At 39.8% G+C, this 16721-nt stretch overlaps 1 protein-coding gene across 4 annotated transcripts in view; it reads right to left on the reverse strand.

Moving 5' to 3' along the window:
* Window positions 1-16721, reverse strand: part of Ambra1 (autophagy and beclin 1 regulator 1) — a 181213-nt gene that overhangs the window by 76087 nt on the left and 88405 nt on the right. For all 4 annotated transcript variants that reach the window (XM_021182592.3, XM_021182585.3, XM_021182606.3 and 1 more), the window contains 2 exons: window positions 15489-15569; window positions 14677-14777 (listed from right to left, as the gene is read on the reverse strand). In XM_021182592.3, coding sequence (XP_021038251.1) covers window positions 14677-14777; window positions 15489-15569 — 182 coding nt within the window. The remainder of the gene's footprint in view (window positions 1-14676; window positions 14778-15488; window positions 15570-16721) is intronic.

The following is a 16721-nucleotide window of genomic DNA, read 5'->3' on the forward strand; positions in this document are numbered from 1 at the left end:
ATTGCTGGGATTTGAACTCAGGACCTTCAGAAGAACAGTCGGTGCTCTTAACCACTGAGCCATCTCACCAGCCCTCACACATACACTTTTTTAAAAAGTACATCTTTTAAAAGACTAAAAGGAAGAAACATCTGTAGACAGAGGAAAATCTGATGATGTCAGAGGAAAAAATTCCCTGCTACCCTCCATCTGTCCGCTGTTCACAGTGACCAGTGAGGTATGACTGAAACAGGGTCTCTCTGTCCTTTCATTAGTCAAACACATGTTTTTAAGCAGGCATTCTTAAATTTGCTGATACTTAGGTATGGAAAACTTCAGTGGCAGAAAAACACCGATAGCAAGCTAATGTCCTCTTGGCTCTTTTGGCTGACTTCCCTGTGCCTGGGTCTTGACTATTAATTGAATGCTATTCAGATTACATCTCAAAAACAAATGAGGATGGAGACCAGAGGCCTGCCTTCGCCAGACTGATAAGAGCAGCACAGTGCAATTATACCCGAATAGCTTTGTTTTGGAATGTAATCACCGCCCCAGCCTTCTTCCCAATGGGATGGCAACAGTGTAATTACCTCTTCAGGATTCATTGTTTGGGAATGTAATGCTCATACAAGCCTTCTTTCCCAGGGAAAGGAGCTACAAGAACAATCTGTAGCTAACAAGAATGTAAGAATCTGCAGCCCTCTCCTTCTGAGTCCAGCAATTTATTTTTGTTTTCTTAATGCCTGAGTGTCTATTTCAGCCTGTTTCCTACCCATGAGAAAAATCACTCATACATCAGTACAGTTCTGTTTGAAGTGTCAATCTGAGTTGACTGCTTGGGTTCCAATTCTAGCTCTTTCAATTATCTGTTTCTCCCCAGCTTCCTCCATGAAGAACACCAGTAGCAATGGTACATCATAAAAATGTAAATATTAGTATGCTTAGGAATGCTCAAAACAGTATTTGACAGAGTAAATGGTCTTACAATTTATATCTGTTTGTCTGAAACAGGATCTCATGTAGCCCAGGCCAGTTTCAAATGCAGTATGTATCCTGATGGTGGTCTTAAATTTCCGGTCCTCTTGCCTCTACCACCCAAGTCCTGGAATTACCAGTGTGTGTCACCATGTCCAGGGCTTATGTGGTGCTGGGGATCAAAACCAGGGCTTATTCATAGGTAGTCAAGCACTCTACCAATTGGGCCATATCCTCAAATCCTATTTGTTTAAAAAGCATATTTGAAGCTCAATGTGTTAGCATACACTTATACTCCCAACACTTGGGAAACTGGCAGGAAGGTCTGGAGTTTGAGGGCAGTCTTGGCTACAAGAAAGCCTGTTTCAAACAAACAAACAAACAAACAAACAAACAAACAAACAAATGAAATAACACAGCCAACTTATTTATAAGCCAAATCTTATTTGGAAATAAGATTTAATACTAGTTCATGGCTAAATCTATGTCTGAGTCACTAAAATTCCTATTTTATTTTCTTTTTCTTTTTTTTAAATTTATTTATTTTACTTATATGAGTGCACTGCTGCTTTCTTCAGACACACCAGAAGAGGGCATCGGATTCCATTACAGATGGTTGTGAGCCACCATGTGGTTGCTGGGAATTGAACTCAGAACCTCTGGAAGAACAGCCAGTGCTCTTAACTGCTGAACCACCTCTCCAGCCCCATAAAATTCCTATTTTCACAGTCCCTGTCAGTTCATCATGATGGGCAATGTTTTTGGATAATTTCAATGCTACTACAAAACTGTCACAGACTCAGCCAGAGTGAGAAGGCATTCTAATAAGCAGTAGTGACTATCATATTCCCACTTTTCCCCATGTCATTAGTTCAAGACTAATACAGTGTTGTAAAATCTTGTGAAGACGCCAGGAAATACTATAAAAAACAACTATTTGCAATACATGGTTATGGCAGATTACACAGACAGGTTACCTTTTTACCCATTTTTATCTATGAAAATAAATCATATATTTTCCTTAAAGGACTACTGTGTAATAGTAGTAACACCCACTTTTAACTGGAAATTTGAACTTTCTAACTACTGTCTAGCCTTCTCTCTGTTCCTCTGTAGCCCAAGGACTAAACCACCAACCAAACAGTACACATGGAGGGACCCAGGGCTCCAGCTGCAGATGTGGCAGAGGATGGCCTTATCTAGCATCAATGGGAGGAGAGGCCCTTGGTCCTGTGAAGGTTCGATGCCCCAATGTAGGAATGCTATGGTGGTGAGGTAGGAATGGGTGAGTGGGTGGGAGAACACGCTCATAGAAGCAAGGGGCAGGGGGGATGAATTAGGGGGGTTGCAGATGGAAAACCAGGAAAGGAAAGGGAATAACATTTGAAATGTAAATAAATAAAATAACCAATTAAAAAATTTTATTGTCAAAGAAAGAAAATAAATTGCAAAAATGAAAAAAAAAAAGAATGTAAGAGCTGGAGGATGATGATGAATGAGAACTGTGAAAGACTTCCTTCTGGACGTGACGTGGCTTTCAGTGGCTTTAGATGCCTGGACAAGATCAAGCCGGCAAAGATTCCACTATGGATAAAGTAGGAGCTCTTAGGGCCCCACCCCTAGCTAAGGAAAGAAAATTAACTGGCTCTTCTTTGGGAATATGGCTGTGGTAAGTCCTCCACACCCCAGTGGATAGTTCCATAAACCTGTCTGAGGTATGCACTAACTGGAGTCAGTGGGATGATAATGAGAAGAGAACAGGATGTCAGGAGGGAGACAGGTCATTGTGAAGGAGGGAACTGGAAGAAGGTAAGAGGGTAGATAAGATCAAAATATATCATATAAAAATAAAAAATGACAAATAAAAAATATTATATACATGTATGGAATTCTCAAAAAAAATGAGAATACTATTTTTTTCTTTTGGTTTTTTGAGACAAGGTTTCTGTGTGGCCCTTGCGGTCCTAGAGCTCGCTCTGTTGACCACACTGGCCTCAAACTCACAGAGATACACCTGTTTTAGCCTCCTGACTGCCGGGATTAAAGGTGTGTGCCTGGCAAAAAAAATAACATAAAAATTCTACTTTTAAAAAGGAGAATGTTTTTACAGAATGGGAGGATGTGGTTATAGGTTATTATAACAAGTCAGCACTAAAGTGACAAGAGGGAACCAAAAGAAACACCCCCAATGTCCAAAATAGTCACTAGTCAGTCACCTACATGTATCTCTTTCTACATTAAGACTTTTACCAAAATATCCATGTTGGCTATTCCAGTTGAGGCCACAGGGACCCAGGAAAGACCTGACCTTGTGGATCAGCAAGTCTTAAAGGAAAAAAACACCCACAGGTTGTCTTTACTTCCGTATAGAGAGTGAGAGGTGCTGTCTGTCAGCTTCCATGGCATTTCTAGCCAGCTTGGAATAAAATAAGGCTTCTGGGGCCATGAAAAAGAAAAATTGTCACTTGAGCCTAAGGTTCTAAAAAAAGTGGTAGAGGACTAATGAAATGGTTCAGCAGATAAAGGCACTTGGTATTCAAGTCATGTGGCATGAGTTTGATCACCAGAAAAAGACAGAAGAAGAGAACCAATTCTACAAGGCTGTTCATCTAACCTCTACTAATAGGCTGTGGTACATCACATACTACATCATCATCACCATCACCACCACCACCACTGATCATTTTTAAGACATGAAGGAGAGGGGCTGGCGAGATGGCTCAGCAGTTAAGAGTACTGACTGTTCTTCCAAAGGTCCTGAGTTCAAATCCCAGCAACCACATTGTGGCTTACAACTACCCGTAATTAATGAGATGTAACACCCTCTTCTAGGGTGTCTGAAGACAGCTACAGTGTACTTATTTATAATAATAAATAAATCTTAAAAAAAAAAGACATGATGGAACATCTACGTGTATTGTTACCTTCTAGCATGTATTTTCAACAAGTAAAATCTGATGGAGAAATAAAGACAGCAAAGAGAGCTGTTTCAAGTCTTTCCTGAGTTTAGAATAGATTTCTGCTCCCAAAGAAAGTTTAATCTTAAAAAAGAAAACAAAGAAATGAATATTATACCTGCCTCCATTTGACCTCATACTTGGCTATTACTCTCCTTGTATCCTCTGAGCAGATTTCAAGATCGTTGGATTAATTATTCTAGGGGGTGCAAATGTGCCAAAGCATATCATATCATAAACAAATGATATATAATATCATAAACAGAGAAGTAATGAACTCTGGGAATTCGTGGGTCATTTCAGGATATAGAACGTCCTCAGTGAGCACAATCGAAATGAACAGTAATTCTAAGAAGTACAGGTCTTAGGATTTCTACTGCTGTGATAAAACACCAGACCACAAGCAACTCAGGGTGGAAAGGGTTTAGTCTGCTTACACTTCTACATTACCAAAGGAAGTCTGGGCAGATATATGGAGGCAAGAACTCAGCGGTGAGGAAGGAACCCTTCTTACTGACTGGCTTACCATGGCCTGCTCAGATGCTTTGTTACAGCATCCAAGACCATCAGACCAGGGCTACCACTACCCACAATGAGCTGGTTCCTCCCACAGCAATCACAAGTTAAGAAAATGCCCCTCAAGAACGACCATACACCAGTCTGGTAGGGGTATTTTCTCAACTGAGTTCCCCACTTCCCAAATGACTCTAGCTTTTGACAAACTGACTCACAACTAGCCAGCACAGAAGACAACCATGGGTCTTAAATCTTTAGATTATATTATGTCTACAGAAGCCCCAGAAGATGACAACTTAAAACACAAAGCAACAGTGGGGTGTTATACAGATTTTTTTAAAGGATCAAATAGGACAAGTAGGAAGAAAGACTGAAAGTTGAAAGAAAGGCGGTCTTAGTTACCATTCTGTTGCTGTGGTAAAAACACCAGAAGCAAATGGTTAAAATGACCACAAGCAACTTATAGAAAAGGGAGAATACAGAGTGGTGGGAAGTCATGGCAACAAGCGGCAGGCATGGTGTCTGGAACAGGAAGCCAAGAGATCACATCTTCTGACACAAAGCAGAGAGACTGGAGGTGGGGCATATTTTCTCCAGCATGACCACACCTCCAATACCTCTCCCAAACACTACCCCCAGCTGGGGACCAAGCACTGTTTAAAGGCTTGAGCCTATAAGGGGCATTACTCATTCAAACCTCCACAAGCTTATAAGGCCAACTTCTCCTGGGACTGAAATGCTAACACTCTTGACAGGAACTTGCTATTTCCGCATAACAGCTACATGAGCTAGTATTTCTACTTTGGAAAAGCTTTAAGGACCTCTGAGCTCACAGCTTCTGTTTCTGCTGCTACTTTAGCATTTAGCATAGTATCTACTTTTCTTGCAGCTATTTATGATGGTAGACTGTATATTTAGATGGACACAACACCTTGCTCACACAGGTACTATCAGATACTTTACCCTGTACTATCTAACAAAGAAACCTTGATAAATGCTTACAGAGTTGATATGCCAGCTTTGTGTCCATGAAGTGATTAAGAGCTAATTCACTTTCCCCCATTCCTAATCAATCACTCCATCAGGAACTCTCCAGCACAAATGCTTCGTGAGTTTCTAGCATATATACCCTTTATGCCTCTGCCTGAGCCCCTGGCTTAATGAGTTACTCTATACAGTGGTTCTCAAATTTTAAAGTGCACCAGGAAGACATTTTAAAACACAAATTCCTAAATCCTAAAACCAGAGTGCCTGGCTCCATGCATCTGGGGTACATTCCAGGAATCTGCATTTGTCGTAAATTCCTAGATAATGTTGATCCTAACTAGATTCTCTGTTGTCCTGGCTACATAGCAACAAATAATTAGACAGCTGAACAGATACGTACTTCAGTAGCACAGAAAAGTGCTTCTTTTTTTTTTTTTTTTTAAGATTTATTTATTTATTATATGTAAGTACACTGTAGCTGTCTTCAGACACTCCAGAAGAGGGCGCCAGATCTCATTACGGATGGTTGTGAGCCACCATGTGGTTGCTGGGATTTGAACTCTGGACCTTTGGAAGAGCAGTCGGGTGCTCTTACCCACTGAGCCATCTCACCAGCCCCAGAAAAGTGCTTTTTAAGTGCAAACTTTATGACTTCTTCCCTCTTTCTCACTTGGGTAACACAGATACAGACAACAGTGCAAACACTGAACTGTCAAGCTCTCTATTTACCAACACATTAGTAGCCTAGAATCTGAACTCCTGAGTTTTTATAAGCCTTCAAAAATTGCAAAGGAGAGGAAGCCCTTGTCAAGACCTAGGAAGAGTAGCAATGTTGAGGAATGCAGAAGCTTTGAGAGAGCTGTGTGCTAGCAGATGGGTTTGAGGCAAGATGATAATAAATTCAAGGTAATCCTATGCTACATAATGGGTTTAAGGGCAGCCTGTACATTACTCCCTGTGAGACCCTTCCCTTAACCTATATTTTAAAAATTCAGTGAGAGAGCAAAACAGCATGAATGAGGAGACTAATTTATACAGGGGCCAATTTTTATTTTATTTTTTTAATAAATCTTTTTTTTTTTTTTTTTTTTTTTTTTTTTTTTGGTTTTTCGAGACAGGGTTTCTCTGTATCGCCCTGGCTGTCCTGGAACTCACTTTGTAGACCAGGCTGGCCTCAAACTCAGAAATTCACCTGCCTCTGCCTCCTGAGTGCTGGAAGTAAAGGCGTGGGACACCATGCCCGACAGGGCCAAATTTTATAATGAAAATGAGCAGGCATAGTGGATTGAGCCTGTAATCCCAGAACTCTGGAGGAAGAACCAGTAGGACCAGGGTGAGTCTAAGACCAGACTGAGCTACACTGTGAGGTCCAGGCCACCGTGAGTCAGAGCGAGACACATACATTTCAAAAAAACTAACAACAACTAACCAAACAAAGAAACAAACACAACCAAACCACCACAAAAATCCTCACACAGCATGTCACATATGTCTTATTCCAAGTGCTTCACATATGTGAGTTTATTATTCTCCATTTGAAATTCTGGGCCTAGAAGTATTTTGAATTTTAGACTTTTCCCCCTTGATTATGGATTGTTGGGACCCAAGTGAAATTTAAAACTTTTACTTCAATGTATACACAGTGTAAAGGTAATCCTACAATATTTTGAGTAATTTTATACATAAAACAAGGTGATATTGTGTGAAACTCTCCTCCTGTACTTTACTGCTGCTCAATAAATTGGATTTTTGAGCATTTCAGATTTTCAGCTTAGGAATGTTCCACTTGCTAATTCATTTAACCCTTAACCCTATATGCTAAGCTTTATTCTTAGGTATATTATACATATGAAAAACCTGTGTCCTAAAGTTAAACAAATTATCAGAGATTAAACTGCTAAAAGGAGTAAAATAAATATTTCACAATAGACAATCTGATTCCACAGCCTGCCTGTCAACAGACTTACCCCGCAAATGTCAGCTGCCCTTCTGAGGCCACACTCAAACTCTTAATAGGGACACAATCTATGCTTTTTCAAATTATACTAAGAGTCATACAGCACTTATACATGGCCCTGAGCTAACCTATCTGGACTAACAATGAAAATTTTAGGGGAATCATTCATTTTTTAGTGGCAGGTCCCAAACAAACAACAATGATAATAATAACAACAATAACAACAAACTCAACCCCTCAAAAAACAACACAGAAACCAAAATTAGGTCATTCTCTGGCTAGACTGCAAACCCCCTGAGGGCATTTAATTCTCCTAAAATACCCAATGTGCCTTGGAAACAACTAGGCAATAAGCATTTATAAAGTGCTGTGTATTTCAAAATGACAATACAAAAAGGACTCAGGGGTAAAGGGGAAAAAGACTCAAAAATAAAAAACAAGTTTCAGATATTAAAGGGCCAGTACAGTTTACTGACAAGCCCAATTTTATTCCCCTAGAAAGGCCTGAAGGAGTGCAGGCACACAGCATAAACATCTGAAGGCAGGTTCTCAATAAGCAAAGCTCTCACTGGTGTTCTAAGAAGAGACAGGGCAAAGGGCTGTGATAAAAGAGTGTATAACTGAGCCGAGTAAGAGAAAAGCTCTGCCTGCTGCTGGCCAGCAGCTAGACTGTGCTCTCAGGGGTACAACATTTATTATTTCCCAGGCAACCAAGCCAGCCCTTTATCACCCTCACTTTCCTCACTGAAGCAGAAGGAAAGGTAATTGGGTTAATGATTAAAGCAGCACTAGTTAGTACCACCACCACTAACTGTCCATTTACCTGGGGTTATGAACAGCCACCTTAGTTGCTGTTGAGTTGGAATGTGTTACTTACTTTACTTGCCTGGCTACCATGTCCCAGAGGTGTACAGAGCAGAAAGAATGCAAAATCAGTATTTGTTTCTATTTGTACTAAATACCAAGATAGCCCATCTGTGTCTATTGTCATTCATCTTTCCCAAAAATGATAACTCAAATGCAGAGTGGTATACAATACATGATAAAGCAATTTGTTGTACTAAATAATGCTGTTGCTATCAGATTATCAAATTATACTAATTCCTAAAAAAACAGAAAGCCCCAGATGTTAACTGATGTGAATGGAACTAGGGTGGAAAGACCTTGATTGGAAGTCCTAATGTAACAGACAAGTAAGAAAGAGCACTAGTGTTTTATAGAAAGTGCTGGTAATACAATATCCACAAACAGCATTTGGGCAAGTTAAGGTAGGATTGCAAGCATAAGGCCAAACTGTGAGACCCTGTCTCAATGAACAAAAATAATCAAATGAAAAATAGTGTTTGGAAGGAGACTAGAAAATAAGTTAATAAGGAAAAGCAAAGTTTTGAAAATACTTTATTACTATTTATTTTACATCTACATCTGTGTATGTCTGTATGTCTGTTTATGTGCATGTGCCTGAAGTTAGGGACATCCCTTGGATGCTGGAGTTACAAGCAGTTGTAAGCTGCCTGATGTGGGTGGTGGGAGTTGAACTTGGGACCTCTGCAAGGATAGTACATGTTCTTAACCACTGAGTCATCTCTCCAGCCCATCTTACCCAAACTAGTCAACAAACAGAAGGATGCCTGGAGTATAAGATCACAAAAAGCAATTAAGTTGTGTTTGTAGTATCTCTAGATTTTACATACATTCCAAGGACAGCACAACAGAGGGAAGGGGAACAGAGCTATGGAGAACAATGTTTACCTATCTTACCAATCAAGTCTATATAAATATCAAGCAAATTATAGTAAATATTCTTTGAAAATCAGGGAAGGCATTAAAATGGCATGGTAGATGATATCATGTAATGCAAAGTCATAGTAGGAGAAATCAAACCGAAAAAGCACACTAAAGATACAGAAAACAAACACAAAAATGATGGACAAAAATCCACAATAATAACTTTAAATGTGAATGAATAATCCAAAGACATGACCGTGTGACTCAAGGAAAAAGAAGTGGGCCAGTGAGAAGGCTCAGCTAGGAAAAGTGCTCACTGTGCCTGACAATCCTAGTTGGATCCCCAGAATCCTTGGTGGAAGGAGAAGAACCAAATCCTAAAGCTGTCCTCTCCCACAGAATGAACGAGCTGTGCAGGACACGTGCATGTCCACACATTTACATATCATCTACATATACACAAATAACATATTTTCTAAAACTAAGATTAGTTAAAAAGAAATCTAAATAAAAGCTACCCCATAGTGGCTTATACATGGGAGGCTCACTGTGGGTTTGAGGCTAACCTGGGTTAGAGAGTAAGTTCCAGGCCACCCTGACGTACACAGTGAAACTATGCCAAACAAACGAACAAACATAAAAACAACTAAGTTGAAAATGAAAGATGGAAAATATATATCATGCAATCAGAAACCACAGAAGAGACGCACTAGCTATACAAATGTAAAAATAGACTCTAGGACAGAAATAAGAGTAGAGATATCTTAATGACAATGTCAAAAACACTTTAATAAAAAAGTAATAATACTAAAGGGAGAAATACACAACTCAGCAATAATAGTTTGTTTCCGTATCATCTTGAGAATGGATAGAACAAGAAACAAAACCAACAAGGATACACAATACATTAATACTATTCACCAATGAGCTACACAATTTCATCTAACATCAACAGAATACACACTCTGATCAAGCACATTTGCTGGGTTAGCCTATATGCTAAGCCAAAAGCTAAGTTAAAAAAAATTTAAATATCTGAAATCATAGAGTATGCTCTTAAGCCACACCAAAATTAAATAGAAAAAGGAAAAAGAAAATAGAGACAGTTATAAGTGTGTGAAAAATAAACAATGCATCTATAACCAACTAAAGCAGTAGTCTTCGGTCTTCCTAATGCATGACCCTTTATATAGTTCTTCCTATTGTGGTGAACCCAAACTGTAAAATTATTTCATTGCTACTTTACAATTAATTTTGCTATTGTTATGAATCAGAATGTAAGTATTTGTATTTTCCAATGACCCCGTGAAAGAACAGCTCACACATCCCCTACAAGGGGTCACAACCCAAAGGTTGAGAACCTCTGGGCTAAAGTGTCACGGGAGAAACAAAGATGACTAGGCACAAGGCCATCTCTAATCTAGGACATTTGACTAGATTCTAATGACCTGTGGATAAGAACAAGAAAAGTCTGACACTTCCCATTGACTTTAATCAAAAGAGTGAATTAAGGACATCAGGCTCACATCTGCTCATTAGGATGAAAGTCAAGAGGATTATTCAGGGCAGATAACACACCCTACATTACTCAGGCCCTATCTTCAGAACAATTTTTTTCTTTAAGTAATTAAAAGGAAGCTGTTCTATGCCAGGACTTCTCATTTCATTTCTCTAAGGCTTCAAACATATCGAAAACTATTATAAGCTTAAGAACCTTTTGGGAGATTCTTAACTCAAGCAAAACGGCTCAGTAGACAGAAGACAGGCAGACCAGCTTTGATCTCCCAAATCTGCCTCTTATAGTACTGTGCTGGGCAAATGAAGTGATTTCTCTGCTGGGTAGAAATACTAAAACCAACACTCACTTCACAGGGTAGAACAACGATTTACAGAGACAGTGTATAAGAAAGTACTAATGACCACACCTGATCCACCGAGGCAGTGCTCAGCTTCAGTTCAATCCCTCTCTGCTAAAATGTCAACAAGGGAAGCTTTCTAGACTGCTACATGCCCCCTCTCCATATATGTGTTAAGAGATGCCATAGCATTTAAGTGTGTATATATGCATTTATTTATTTATTTAAATATGGGTACAGAGTCTGTGCTACCCTGGGTTGATAGGTAGTTGGAGACTAGTAGGGACCTACAAAACTGTGGAGAAGTCACAAAATAAAACAAAAAATAAAAGAGAAGAGATGAAGATTAACAAACCACTGGCACTTGGGTACAAGGGCTTAGTTTGTCTGTGATCACTTCCTGGCTCTGATGGAAGAGAACAGATTTAAAGGGTTTTAATTTTCCACAAATCTACTTTTATGGACGTTTCAGAATAGCTTTGCTGAGAGCCCACTGGAGACTCATTTGCCACCACAATGCTGGTCACAATTCCTGAAATTGCAAATGTATGTTCCCTTTGTCCCTCTATATCTGCCAAATTTCCATACCACTCCTTTGTAAAAACCCACTTACCATTAAGATCTTTTACTTATGTTTGGAACCAAGAACTGAGCAGCACTTTTAAGATATAATTTGCCACCAAGACTCCAAAACATAGGAGAGCAGGGATTCTATCTTGTTTGAGGCTGGCCGAGAGCACTGACTGGACTGTAACCACAGCAGAACAAATATTTGCCAAGTGTAACCATTCTAGGACCATCACGATCCGGTTCCAATCATAGAAGAGAAAAGAGCCTTTCCAAGAAAATTGGGAATGCCTAAGGTTAAAAGACCAATTTAATTTCTCTTGCACTCTGATTTCAGTCATTACTATAGCACCTCAATTACATGATCCTAAGTAAGTTTAATAAAAAGCAAAACATCTATACCCAGGAGAACAAGAAGGCTCAGAGAAAAAGCTACTACTTATAGTAAGATTTCCCTCAGCAAGTACCACTCAGATATAAAGCTCTGATCACGTCTAGGAAGCATTTAATACCAAAAAAAGGGATTAAGAAAAACTGAAGGTCAGCAAAAGCTTCCCAGGAGCCCTTTCTGTCTTCTACATTCTATGTTGATAATTGTGGGGTAGCAGACTAGAAGATGGTTTGGAGGGAATTCTTACAAGTCCATTGCCTGGGGTCAGTCCCTGGCTCCTATACTCTCTAGCTGAGAGTGCAGGTGAGGCATGTCCAGGGACACCAGTGTTTCCTCCACTGTTCATTATACCAGTTGTCTCAGAACTACTGCAGGACTAAAACAAAACATCCTAAAGTACCTAAAGTACTTAAAATGCTTCCTAGTACACAGCAATACACACTTGGGTTTTGATTGCTGTTACTAGTATTGCTTCAAAAAGGAAGCATAAAGAAAAAATGACATAGCTGTTAACAGAATTTGGAGGGATATACAAATATCTATACATGATGACAGCTTCAGAGGAAGTCCCAATAGGCATGCTAATATTGATATTGAGAAAATGAGTATTAATGATGAAAAGAAATAATTGCTAACTCAGGCAAAAGGTTCTAGAAATCTAAATTTTCTTCTCTTGGTGACATTTGGAATCATTTGATAGACAAATTTTCCCTGTAGATGTCATACCCATACATAACCTATAAAACGTTACAACATACCCCCTTATAGTCAAATGCATCTGTAAGAGCAAACAGATCTGCTGGGATCAGGCCACTGGTCAGAAAGTAGGGAATGGAAAGTAAAGGTACGGAATTACTAGAGCAAAGGAAAAAAAGAAAAACTATACAGCTGGTTTTTTGTTTTTTTTCTTTTAAAAAGCTCTTTTAATACCAAGGAAACAGATTTTGCTTGCAGAAAAGCAAGATATGTGGTATGGAGTGACCAAGACAGTTGTTTGAAACAAAGAAGAGGGCAGAAGAACTCTTTGGTATTATTGCCTGGCAGCAAATGGTTAGTGGTTGTCTTTCACAAGCCACATGCACTGAGAGGCACAAATCCACTGTTTAACAAATAGGGCTAGAGTCATCTTTCAACTGTTATCTGGAGATTGGAATAATCAGTTCACCTACCAGGCCAGGGCCTATGTATGAAGTCCTAACATCTGGCAGAGAAACTCCTGAGGACTGTGGGGTTCTGGAATTTTATGTTAGGTCAAGGGGAAGACCAGATCCTATGGCCTGCCAGCTGCCAAAACAGCATTGCAATAAAGTTGGGCATGGTGGTTCAGGCCTTTATTCCCAGTTTCAGAAGGAAGAATAAGGCAGATCTCTATGAGTTCAAGGGAAGGCTAATCTACAAAGCAAGTTCTAACCCAATCAAAGATATACAGTGAGACTTTGCCTCAAAACAAAACAAAAATTCCCTCAAATACCTAGGTTTAGAGATGCACACCTACCTTTGATCTCAGCACTTGGGAGTCAGAGATCAGCCTCATCTACATAGCAAATTCCTGGCTTGGGGTACATAGTGAGACTATTTTACATTTAAAAAATGAAAAGAAAAAGAAAGGGAAAGAGGGAAAGAGGGAAAGGGAAGGAAAAGAAAGAAAGGGGGGATGGACAGACGGATGTGGGTGGAGAGAGTGTATCTCTGAACTAAAGCTAACAGTGTGCTACATTCTGATAGCCCCCCAGTGAAATCTTCACACTGGCTGCCTTTCTACCTTTAACCATCACACAGCCCAGGTTTTCCAGAAAAGAATGCCATTTAAATTTTTCTAATAAAGACCCTTTAAATATATGCCTAATAGAATTCCTTTTCTGTCTTTTCAGACATAATTATATAAATTGGTGGTGAAAGCGATGGGAAGGTGACAAAAAATGCAATGAAGAAACAATCTTCACCACAAAAAGTAGATTTCTGCTTTGTTCCCTTTTCTAGAGACTGTCCAAAAGCAGCTGCACACAACGTCTCAGAACCTGGTCACACCATGCCTCTATGCCCTAAAACATGGGTCACTAAAGGGACCCCCTTATCATAAACCACTGCAGCAGAGCTTGCCCAACCTCTCTCTACGCTGTGGAGTTCTGAGCTGCCTCCACAAGTTTCCTCCCTCCTCCTTCCTCATACCATTCCAGTGCCTGGAATCTCCACGGGCTGGCAGAAGCAAATGGGTAGAGACCTGTGCATGAGGCTCTTAATTAAAATCACAGGATCTAGCTCATGACTATCTCACCAACTGAACCATGAACAAGACACCTTTATCACCCAATTAAAGCACAGCCAGGAGTTACTTATCTATATTAAGAAACAAACGGTTTTTAAAAATTCTCTTTCTGAGACAGTCAGTATGTGAGCCTTTAATCCCAGCATTTGGGAGGCAGAGATTTGTGCATCTTAGTTTGAAGTTAGCCTGGTCTACAGAATGAGTTCCAGGATAGCTAATGCTGTCTTGGGAAAAATAAGTTTTTTCCCTTCTTCCCTGGCTCCCCCCTCCTTTTTTGTTTGTTTGTTTTCACAAAAGGGCCTGAAGGAAGTAGAACTTGACAAGAGAAACAGTTTCTCAGCTGTACTGATTCTTGTCTGGAGGTAAGAAACTGCATCTTACACTCAACAGACTTTCAGCCAATGCTAAGAAACTGTCATATCAAAAGAGGGGAAAGAGGAAGACTTTTTAGCTTCCTGCCTTTCACAATTTCAAAATCCAAAGAAATATTTCCTTACCTGCCAGGACCCTGTTAACAGAAGAATGAGTAGCCAAGCCAGGCTGTCCACGTTCATGAAAAATCCCAGCATAAGGCAAGTACTCAGGCAGCAAAAAACGCCTGTAAGAGGGAATCACATGTCAAAAGCCAACTAAAGACTACCAAACAACAAAGGAGAAACTACAGTCTCAAAATCGTTGTCTAAGTAAGGCTGGGCATAAATGGCATGGTTTATAAAGATGGGAGACTAAGGAAGGATTGCAAGTTCAAGGCCAGACTGGGCCCCAAAAGATATGTTATAACAAAATATAGCCTAAGTGATATACTAACTAAAAATCCATAAAATCTATAGGATTTGTCCTTTTATAAATGTGTGACTCCTTACTGACCTTCTTCTAAAGTAAAGTTAGTCAGGAGTAATGCACGCCTTTAATCCCAGCAATCACAGGCACAGCAGGTAGATATATGAGTTCCAGGCCAGCCCAGTCTACATGATGAGTTCAGGCCAACTAGAACTACAAAGAGAGACTCCGACAGACTTTGAACAGTATGCTCTTGGTGCCATTTTTCAATCTCTAGGCACTGTGGCTAATAATCTCCCATCAAATGTTTAAATGGTAGGACCAGAATATAGAAGCTAGGAAAGAATTCTATATATGGATAATCCAAAGGCCAGAAGTTGGTGTAGCTCAGGGGCAGTGTGCCTCTCTAGTATGTGCAAGGCCCTGGGTCCCAGTACCAGCTCTGTAAAGCCAAAGTAATCCAAACACACAAAAATGAAACCTTAGACATTCATCAAGGATCCGTCAATACTTACAACCCAGTTCTTACCTTGGAACAAATCGTCCAAGTGAAGGTGCAGACATTCGGGCATTTCGGGGAGCTCGGTGCCTAGATCTGTCACCATTGTCCCTGGAGAAAACAGAGAGACTACATATAAGACAGTTACTGAAGCAGAATTATTCACCTGCCACCAAAACTAAGCATCTGCAAACTAAAGTCCTACAATCAGGAAAGGAGTCCAAAGTAAGCAGTTACCTATTGGCTAACTTAACTAATTCAGTACCCAAAAGCAGGTCTGAGTCAATGTGGTCTTTGAACTCTGTAGTATCTGAAATCTTAGAATCTAGAAAGGCTACATAAGAATTTATTCTTTCCTTTAATTTTTAAGGCAGAGTCCCTCTATGTAGCCCTGGCTATCCTGAAACTCACTGTGTAGACCAAGGTGGCCTAAAATTCAGAGATCCACCTGCCTCTGCACCCTGAGTGCTGAGGTTAATGGCATGCACTGCTACATCTTGCCCAGGAATACCTTTTTCTTCATTTGACCCCCTTGGCAGAAAGAAAGACTGACAAGAGAGATGGGGGTTGGAAGCTAGAGATGTAATTCAGTGTGACAGCTCTTGCCTGCCTGGCATATGCAAGGTCTCAGGTTCATTCCTTAGTATCATGAAAAAGGCAAGAGGGCAGAAAGACGGAAATAAGAAAAAGTCCACAGTTCCTTCTTTGAAAACCTGAAAACTGGCCATGATGAAAAATGCACTCCTAAACAAAGTCATTTGATTAAAAAATTTCATTATAGATGTTTAAGCACCATTTATTAAGTGCCTGTTAAGTTCAGTGTTGTTAATGTCATCCTATTTAATCTCTAGCTATTCCATGAGGTGTTATTAGTCTGATTTTACATAAGGAAACTAAAGAATCAGACAGGCAAATCCAAGGTCACAGGCTAGAATGTAGTTGATGATTCAAGAAAGAGCTTTGGATCTCTTCACTGCATTTTACTGTTTCCTACAAGAAAAGAGGAAAGGAACTTCATGTGGCTTAAGTTTCCAACACATCAAAGAAACAATAAGCTAAAGGGCACTGGCTGGACAGAGCAGTTAATTAGCTGCTTAAACAACTCAAGAAATACATGAACCTCTGAAAGCCTGACTTGGGACATCTGAATTCTCTCTTTGAATTATCTTCAAATCAATGAGATAATCTACAAACTAGCCCTGGAACCAACCTTAAACACTTTGGCTTTTAAGTGGCCCACTGGGAGCTGTACCAGCTAGAAAC

This window comes from Mus caroli, unplaced genomic scaffold (assembly GCF_978045245.1).
Source record: "Mus caroli unplaced genomic scaffold, Mus_caroli_1 scaffold_2, whole genome shotgun sequence".
NCBI lineage: Eukaryota > Metazoa > Chordata > Mammalia > Rodentia > Muridae > Mus > Mus caroli.